The sequence below is a fragment of the Sylvia atricapilla genome, chromosome 2, assembly GCF_009819655.1.
Source record: "Sylvia atricapilla isolate bSylAtr1 chromosome 2, bSylAtr1.pri, whole genome shotgun sequence".
NCBI lineage: Eukaryota > Metazoa > Chordata > Aves > Passeriformes > Sylviidae > Sylvia > Sylvia atricapilla.
The window spans coordinates 64106791-64116044 of record NC_089141.1 but is presented as its reverse complement, the minus strand read 5'-3'; the positions used below and the strand labels follow the sequence as shown (position 1 = coordinate 64116044).

Here is a 9254-nt window from a genome sequence, read left to right as displayed (position 1 = left end):
GCCCCTCTCCCGAGTTACTTCTGGGTCGCCACAGCCCCGCTCGGCGCGGCGTCTCGGCGGCCTGACCCGTAGCGCCTCGTCCCCTCCGATCCGCGGCCACCGCAGGAAAAGCCCTCCGCGGATGCTGCCGCGTGGGGCTGCCCGTACGCGCCCCGCGCAGCCGCCGCCGCCTGCCGCGCAACAAAGGGGACTCTGGGCAGCAACTCCCACCCCGCCGGGAGGAGCGTTTGTGGTCCCGGGAGAGCAGCGACAGCAGCGAGAGCAACAGCCCCGTCCGGAGGTTTCTGCTTTTGTCTGCCCCGGCAAGGTGTGCGGTGCCCAGCGCCCGCCCCGCGCCCCGGCTCCCCCGCTCCCGCCCGGCTTTGGGGGAACGCTGGAGACGCTCGTGTTTCTCCACAAACTGTGTTGACAAGCGACTGTTGAAAAGGGCTGGGAAAATTACATCTCATCTCTGGTGGGGTGAAATATGAAACATGTAATCTAACGGTTCCTGAAGGAGGGGGGAGAGGGACTTCTCTCCCTCTCTCGCTGTTTTCCTGCTCTGGGTTCCTGGTTGGATAATTTGGGTTAATACTAGTGAGTGAGCCTTTTGCTGCTTCAAAGGGTATTTCAAGTTGCCGGAGCTCCTCCCCTCCGCACCGTGTGACAACAACAACTCGTCCAGCGAGCGAGCGAGCGGCGGCGCCGGCAGCAGCCAGCACTTCCCCGCTCATTTTCTCTCTGTCATTCCCCTCTCAATCTTTGATCAATGTACTTGCCAGAGAGAACCGAAGTCCTTCAAACCTCCTCCTTTTCACCTTCGTCTTTAACGTGGTGCTAGAGCAAGGACCACAAAAAGAAACTGCCCTCCCCCTCCCCTCGGCCCCAGCCCCGCCGCCCGGAGCGGACTTCTCCTCCTCCTCCTCCTCCTCCGTCCCCACTTGCGGGACACTTTGTGCGTTCTCTCTCTCACTCTGCCCCCTGCTCTCTCGCTCGCCGCAGCACCTGATCTGGGGTTATCCCCCCCTTCTTCTCCCCCCTCCTCCCTTCTCTTCTTTCCTCTTTTTTTTTTTTTTTTAATAATTTTTTTTAATTTTTCCCCTTTCCCCTGCGTGTGTGTGTGGGAACTTTCCCCCCTCCCCCTGCCCCCTTCGCCGTATATGTGACCATGGCCGTACCGGCTGCTTTGATCCCTCCGACCCAGCTGGTCCCCCCTCAGCCTCCGGTCTCAACTTCTGCCGCCTGCACCACCACCACCACCACCTCGTCGTCGGCCACCTCATCGTCGGCCACCTCCTCTCCGTCTCCGTCCATCGCTCCCCCGCCGGCCGCTTCGGGGACAAACCTATTCCGGCCGGAGCCCATCGCAGCGGCGGCGGCAGCGGCGGCCACAGTCACCTCCACCACCAGCGGCGGCGGCGGTAACGGCAGCGGCGGCGGCAGCGGCGGCGGCAGCCCCAGCCTGGGCACCGGCGGCGGCGGCGGCAGCAGCGGCGGCGGCAGCGGCGGCACCTCCACTCCCAATGCCAGCGCGGCCAGCGCGGCCGGCAGCCTGCCCGGCAAGCCCGTGTACTCGACCCCGTCCCCGGTGGAGAACACCCCCCAGAATAACGAGTGCAAGATGGTGGATCTGAGGGGGGCCAAAGTGGCCTCCTTCACCGTGGAGGGCTGCGAGCTCATCTGCCTGCCCCAGGCTTTCGACCTCTTCCTGAAGCACTTGGTGGGGGGCTTGCACACGGTCTACACCAAGCTGAAGCGGCTCGAGATCACGCCCGTGGTCTGCAACGTGGAGCAGGTCCGCATCCTGAGGGGGCTGGGGGCGATCCAGCCCGGGGTCAACCGCTGCAAACTCATCTCCAGGAAGGATTTCGAGACCCTCTACAACGACTGCACCAACGCCAGGTAAGCGCCGCAAGGCACACGCGCGCCCCGCCGGCCCCCCCGCCGCCGCCGCCCCCGTCCCACCCCCGCGCGGTGCGGTCCGGGTGAGCGCTGCGCCGCTTCCCGCTGCCCCTCCCGCGCTGCCCCGGCACCCAGCCGGCCTTCTCCGCGGCCAGCGGCGCTCCTTCTTGGTGGGACGGAGGGCGGAAGGGGAGTTTGTAGCCCCCCGCCCGCTGCGCCTTGCAAGTGTCGCCCTGTCATTGTCCCCTTCGCTGCTCCCCGGGCCGAGGCGTGCCGGGGCTAGGGATGGCCGCGGGCAGCGCAGCGCGGTCGCGAAGGGCCGGCGGGGGTGGGAAGGGGCCAGAAAGTGCTCGCTTTCTGACCGAACCCCCAGCTGAAGTTTATCCGTGGATGTATCTTTAAAGCGGGCAACCCTGGGAAAAAGCCGCCCGAAGGGTGCACGGGAGTGGGCGGGGAGCGGTCCTGATGGGGGGACGGCGGCATAGACACTGGGGTGTCGCGTGAACTGGGATGGGGCGCGGAGCTGCCCGGGCGTCGGGCCCGGTCCGGGGCGATGGAGGCCGCTTGGCCATCAGCTGGTGTCACACATCCGAGGGGGCACGTGCACTTTTTGTGTAGGGCTGTAAGGGTTGCCACATGGCGAACGGGGGAGGTGAAGGGAGGGCGGGAAGACGGCGAGGAGGAGGTGGTGGCGGCGGCGGCTGTGCTTTGGGATAATGGGGAGAGGTGCCAGGCGGCCGGGCCGGGCTGCATCCTCGGTGGGGGGGGGGGGGGGGTGGGGGTGGGGGTGTCGGTCCCCGAGGAGCAGGTGCGAGCAGCTCCAGGCCCCCGCCAGCCAAGGAGGAGGAGACGGGGGGCAGCGGGAGCGCGGCAGGGATTTGCCAAGGCTGGATCCTGCTACCGCGTAGAGTAACGCGGGCGCGGTGGCGGGGACGGCGCCGAGGGCGGGGAGCAGCGCTGAGGCTGCGGACGGTGCGGGGCTATCCCTGCACCCCGCGGGCCGGGGACACCGCGGGGGGGAGGTGAGCCCCAAACTTGCCCCAGCCGGGGAGGAGTGTCGGGGGGATGGAAGGAGCTGGCAAAAGAGGAAATTCCTGATGCAATAGCAGCCGCCTTTGCAACGGAGGGCGAAAGCAGGAGGCTGTTATCTCTCAATCTGTAGGTTACAGGGCTGAATCTGCTCGATAAGGAGAAGGGATCGCATAACTGCCGTGACCCCGAGATCAGAGCGGTCGGAAGCGCCTCCAGTTCCCGGGGGCTCTCCCCCTGCCTCGGGCGGGGGCGGGGGGGTTCGGGCTCTGCCGCGCTGGAGGGGCGGCGGGAACTTCCCACGGAGGAGGTCGTGGACCAAGTCCCGATGCTACCTTCAATATACCCAAACAAACAGACCGGGCTCGTTTCACTTTCCTATTGTCAGATTTCAAGGTGCAGCAACAGCCAACACGTGGGGAATTAACCCCACGCGATGCCGTACTTCTGCCCGTGCCGTCCCGTCCCCAATGGCGGGGGGGTGTGACATCCCCTCCTCCTTCCCCTCATCCCCCCCGATTCAGCAGAGGGTGCCTGGCAGTCATTAGCATAGAGCCAGGCGAAGCAGAGCACTTACTCTGCGGTAGCAGTTGCTGGATGGATTGTTGAAGTTCCTGAATATTCAGGACAGCAGGACAAAACAGCCTGGAATAACTTCCAAGCGCTGACATAACTGTAGCTGCTGGGGTAACTCTGCTGTTGTTTCATGTGGAATCAACATGAATATTAATAGCTGCTCTTAGACAATTGTTGGGTTGGGGGTTTTGTGCTTGTGTGTGTGTCAGTGTGGTGTGTAACTTGCAACAACTCTACAAGAGTTCCAAGATTTGGAACTCTTTAAAATAAACTCATGGAAGTTTTTCTTTTCCACAGTCATAACCGTGTGAATTTTAATTTGAACTTGTAGAATTAAGAAATACAGAAAGTTTCTTTTTCTTTGGGGGGGGGAGGGGGGGGGAGGGAGAGGGCGGTTGGGGGCGTATGGAGACACCAATTCTTGGACTTGGCAGGGTTATGAAAGGGTTTGGCAGCCTGGTTGTAACATGGCTTGATTATGTCAACAGCACAGAATCGGCTGTGTTTCAGCTGTTCCTGAGGTCTGCTGTGTTATCATCCACTGTAGTAAAAATTACAGTACTAGGTTCAGAAGTGAGTAGGATTTGACCCTTAAAAAGCGTAATTGTAGTAGACTTACTTATACATCCATTAAGCAAATAAATTAATGGAAAGGATATACAATAGGTATGCAAAATGTATCATTAGAGTATAGACAAATAAAGCAAAGTGGGTCAGTGAGTTTTGGTCAAAATGGATGATATAATGGGAAGATAAATCTGTATTTGCTTTCTGGATTTCCCCTCTAATACATTTAATTCTTCTTTCTTTACAAATTATTTTTAATTGTTTCTGACATTACGGTAATTATGCAGGGTATTTTTGGTCTACTCAGTCTGGTGATTTAAGTGACCTTTCCTGACTCCCAGTTACTGCATACTTTTGCTGGGTGATGTCTTTTTGTATCCCGGGTGGATACTTTACTGTTGAGATGGAAACTGGAAGAGCCAACTCCATCCTAGCGGCTAAATTGTTATACTCATCAGATTCAAAAATTTCGAACCAGCATCTTATCACTGTTATATTTGTCTCATAATCAGCTGATGCACTCGAGTACACTAATCCCTTTTTGGAAAGCTTCATCAAGGTTAATATGTTATTTAATCAAAAAGGCATCCAAATAAAGCCATTACTTTGTTGTTCTTTAAATGGATTGAATCGTTAGTTGCCAGTTGCTGTGGAAATAATTTGTGATAACTTATTTCAAGACGGAAAAGTTTTAGATGTGTTTCACCAAAATGATACATTTTAACTGTGATATTGCTATTTAAAAAAATCAATAAAACAAAAATCAATAAAACACCAAGGGATTTTCTATTGAATGCTTAATGTCGAGGTCTGTAAAGTGAATTGGTTTCTGTGTTTATTTGTGATACTACTAATAATAACATGATACTTAAGGACCTTTTTCTAAAATAGGCTTGTGTATCAGTTCACTGGAAAAATAAGCTTCCGTTATGGAAGATGACTTTTCTTTTCTGGTCATACTGACCTTTGCTTTTATTTTCCTCATAAAAAGCATTGGCTGCCAAACAGAAATCCAGGAAATAGCAAACTGTGCATTTAGCTTACATTCCGATTAAACGGTTTGACATTAATGGGATGCTAGAAAGCCATATGCCAAACAAGTAGGGGAAGGATAAAGGCAAAACATGGAAAATATTTAAAGCTACTAGATGCCAATCGAGTCAGGTTTCTTGAATGTGTGGGTAAAAGAGAGTAACGAGCTGTGCACTGGATGTCACCTGCCTAGGATTAATGACCTGGAAGCTATTGATCCCAGATTGTTTCTGGTCTCTTGTGTTTTGAACACTTGTGGAATTTTGCCATGCTGGGTCCCTTTCTAGAGTTTTCCCATAGACTTAGCCTGGCTTTGGATCATGCCCACCCGAGTAAAGGCTAAAAGCGTGTGCTTTCTTCTGACCTCCCTTCTGTGACCAGGATATGTTAATCTTTTCTGACATTTGAAGATGATTTTGAATGAGTTCACTGACATTCATACTTAAAGCGGGGAATTATTTGCAGCTTTTGGAAGCTATTTACAATTTTTGGAAAACAACCTAATTGATTTTTGAGTATAAAGGGGAAAGATGCTGAACATGAAACAATTTTCTTCAAAGCCCATCTTTACATGGCAGTTATTCAGTCCTTCTTCTCTAGCTTCTGCTTCTCTCAAATTATGTGGACCTAACATGTCCTTGTTTACCGAGTACTGCATGCTTGCATAGCTTTTTTTTTTTTTTTCATTTTTTTTTTTCCCCCCTATTTGTATTAATTAAAGGAGTATCTCACCTAGGTTAGTACAGATCATAGATACTTTTAAATGAACAGGTCAGCAAGTGCAGCTGGAAAGAATGTCAAATATATAGTACCTGTGGTTTATATTGATGACCTTCCTCCTTGCCACAGATTATTAGAATATAATCAGCAGAAATATAGAAGGCTTTACAAGCAAAGATGACTTCTGGAAGGCCAGAAGATAAATTGTAGTAACTATAAAGGAGTAAAAGGTTTGGAAGTGGTTTCCTTAGACTTAAACAAAATAAAAGACTGCAGTTGCTCATAATAACAGTAGTTTTATATCTACGTTACGTTATGTATTTAATGGTAAATATTTCAGTTTAGAAGCTGAGATCCTTGGACCCTATTTACTGCAACAGAACTATTTATCCCTTTAATCTGATACTTAGTCGCTGGCAGTAGCAGGGTATCTGATACTTTGGAAGGGAACACTGCGTTGTAAAGGCTGGCTGCCTGTTGAGAAGTGCTGCCGACGCTGTTCCCGTGCAGGGAGGTGAGGGCCTGCTAGTGATGGGCAGGGGGACATTTTTTTCTCTGATTGCTTCACATGGTCTTCCTCAAGGATTCAATTTTATTAACTCCTCCTTTACCTTATAGCTATGAATATTGGTAAAGTTCTGTGTATTTTTTTTTTTTAATCAAGAAATTTTTCTTGGCAGATGTAGTTTATGTAAAAAAGCCCAGTTTTATTGTCAGGTTTGTATCAACTTTACTTACAAGAATGGGCTATATGGCTAGCTTTGTTATTTTCTCAGACCACTACCACATCTGTTCAAATGTTTGGTTCAGTCTCAGGCTTCCACGCTCTTTCTAGAGCCACAGGCCCTTGCCTGGGGTTGCTGAGCCCCCTGGGCACATGCAGCAAGTGCCCCACGGTGTGTCCCTGTGGACTGTGCTGGGGGCTTGCTGCCCCCACCCAGGGCTTCTCTGCCCCTCTGCCGCACCGTAAAGCTAAATGCGCTCAAAGCACCCTTATTTACAACTTGTCCTGCTTGATATTCTGAAATCCGGGACAGGTTCCGAATATTTGTTGGAAATGCTAATCTTGTTTGACTGCCATTTAGTATTTCTTCTGTTTTCCTCTGTCCCTAGATCACTCCAGATGGCTGTTTTTACCCATTTCTGTGACTGGTCATCTAAAGTGAATTGCGTATGAAGCAGAGAATTTTCATTCACTGGATTGAGTTTTAACATTTTCCATTTTGTATATATCAACCTAATTGATATATTAAATTGTTACTGCAGTCCCTGCTGGTCTGGTACAAGTAAATCTCTTTCACCATTGCCAGTGTTTCCTAGTCATGGAGGAGCTTTACAAGTTTAGCTGTAAAAATTCATTAATGGCTGTAGGATAGCAGAGAGTAGTCAGAAACTATGGAGTTGTATCTAAATTGTATGAGCCAGTGAAAGAAGAGTCCAAAACAATCATGATGCCTGTCTGGTTTTAAGCAACGGGATTGGATTTAGATCCCGTTTGTTCTTTTATGAGTTAAATATGTTTTGTTTTAAAAATAACATTTGGGGCATCTGCTTTGCATTATGAGTTAATTCCATTCATTGTTTTAAAATAGTGATTAACCTTTTGCAAATTATATACTGCACATGAACAGTAATTTTTTCAATAATCTTTAAATGTGCATGCTGTAACAGCGCCATAATGTGGACTGACATAATAGGAATTGACAGTAAATTTTAAGTTGCCTAAATATGTATTTAAATGATACAGCTGAAGAGTCATCTGCAAAAAGCTATTATGATCCAGAGAGTTAATTCATATATAGATAATTTCTCCAGTGTGAATTAAGGAAGAATTTTTCTTTTTCCATTATCATTTAAATTATTTTCGGAAATCCTGAAACATAACCCAAAAATCTTTATATTTAGAATCAAGATATGTCTGTGACTTGAAATGATAAAATCCAGTTTGCTTTGAGGAATAACTTTATCCTTAACCCAGTATGTTCTACTTATTTATCTGATACTGTGCTCAGCCGGGGGCATCTCCTAACAAGTGCTGATGTTTCATTTCACAGGCATTGAGGAATATTCAAGTTTAATCTACAAAATATGGAATCTTAGCATTGACTGTTAATAACCGTGAACTGTTTTAAACTTTTTTTTTTTTTTCAGAAGAAAAAGAAAAAGGATAATAGTGTATTTTCCATAGCATTAAGTAGAAAAATACTGTCACTCAATTTCATGAGAGGAAGGATCCGTTTTTGACCATCCAGTTACATCCTGTTTGTAATTTTCCACTCTAAATCATAGCGATTAGCTGGGAAACAACACTGGGGACGGATACCTCTGAAAATACTGAAAACTTGCTTTCTCCTCCGTGAGTTTCCGTAGGCCTCTGTTAGAGATGGGACATTGCACCAGACAGACCCATGTCCGCCAAAACTCATGAAACTGCTTGCCAGAGTTGGAACCCAGGAAATGGATCACAAAATGTATTTTAGTTCACCGTGCTTTAAACAATGTTTTGTGGTAATCGCGTTTAGGGTGAGCATCTTCCTATGGCAGGTGGATAAATATGCACAATACAATTGGCAGAATTGAATGCAAAGATCAAAGTTGTGTGTATCAAAACATTTTATTAGTTACAAGCAGAAACTTTCTGAAATAATATAAGCTTTTTTTTTGTTAGAGTTCATGAAATTATGCTTTCAATACAATAAAATATTCAAAAGTTTTTATAGTACACTCCTGAGAATACTTGTGTGGGTAACACTTAACATAACTTTCTGTTCATTATTCTGTTTAAAGGTACCCTGTTCACTCCAAAACAAATTTATTTTAGATATTTTCTTTGAATCCCACATATTTTGTGTCATCATCGTGAAAAAGAAAGCTATTTCAGTATGAAAAAGAAATACATTTTTTGTTGCAAATATCAAACATAAAAATGGCATTTTATGGCCATTGAAAAGCTGATATTAGCCATAGTCCAGGAGCGGGTGCAGTTAAGATTTGCCGGTGCACCTTGGCCACACCAACTGGATTTTTTTCCCATTAAAATAAGCTGATGACTTGGTAATGAAATTTTATTCGTCTTTATAATTTATAGAATTAATCTCTGAATTAGGCAAATGGCTAAATTATGCCTAAATTCCTCTTGATCCAAAACAAGCAAAGCTAGTTTTCTTATTCACATTATAATTTTATGTGATACTAAATATACTGAAAAAAGTGCATCTTAGCTGTTAAGACGTGTTCTTTTACATTCATTTTGTTCCTTAAATTGTATGACTGAATGGGAGGGCACAGTAGGTGTGCATACAGATTACCTGACTGATAAAATAACAAGAGTTACATCCTGGAGTTGGATGGGGAGAAGGGGAAAAATGGGAGCGTGGGACTCTGCTGCACATGCTTTAGCATAATTGACAGCTGAAATATACTTGTAACGTTACGATGCCATGGTTGAA

General features: G+C 47.9%; 1 protein-coding gene across 5 annotated transcripts in view; it reads left to right on the top strand.

Annotated features, from left to right (window-relative positions):
- The first annotated feature begins 221 nt into the window (after nucleotides 1–221).
- Nucleotides 222–9254, top strand: part of DACH1 (dachshund family transcription factor 1) — a 355298-nt gene continuing 346265 nt past the window's right edge. For 4 of the 5 annotated variants that reach the window (XM_066313376.1, XM_066313378.1, XM_066313375.1 and 1 more), the window contains exon 1: nucleotides 224–1881. In XM_066313376.1, coding sequence (XP_066169473.1) covers nucleotides 1148–1881 — 734 coding nt within the window. In that variant the 5' untranslated portion in view covers nucleotides 224–1147. Of the gene's footprint in view, nucleotides 1882–9254 lie in introns of all 5 variants that reach the window. The other variant, XM_066313379.1, reaches the window with a different exon arrangement.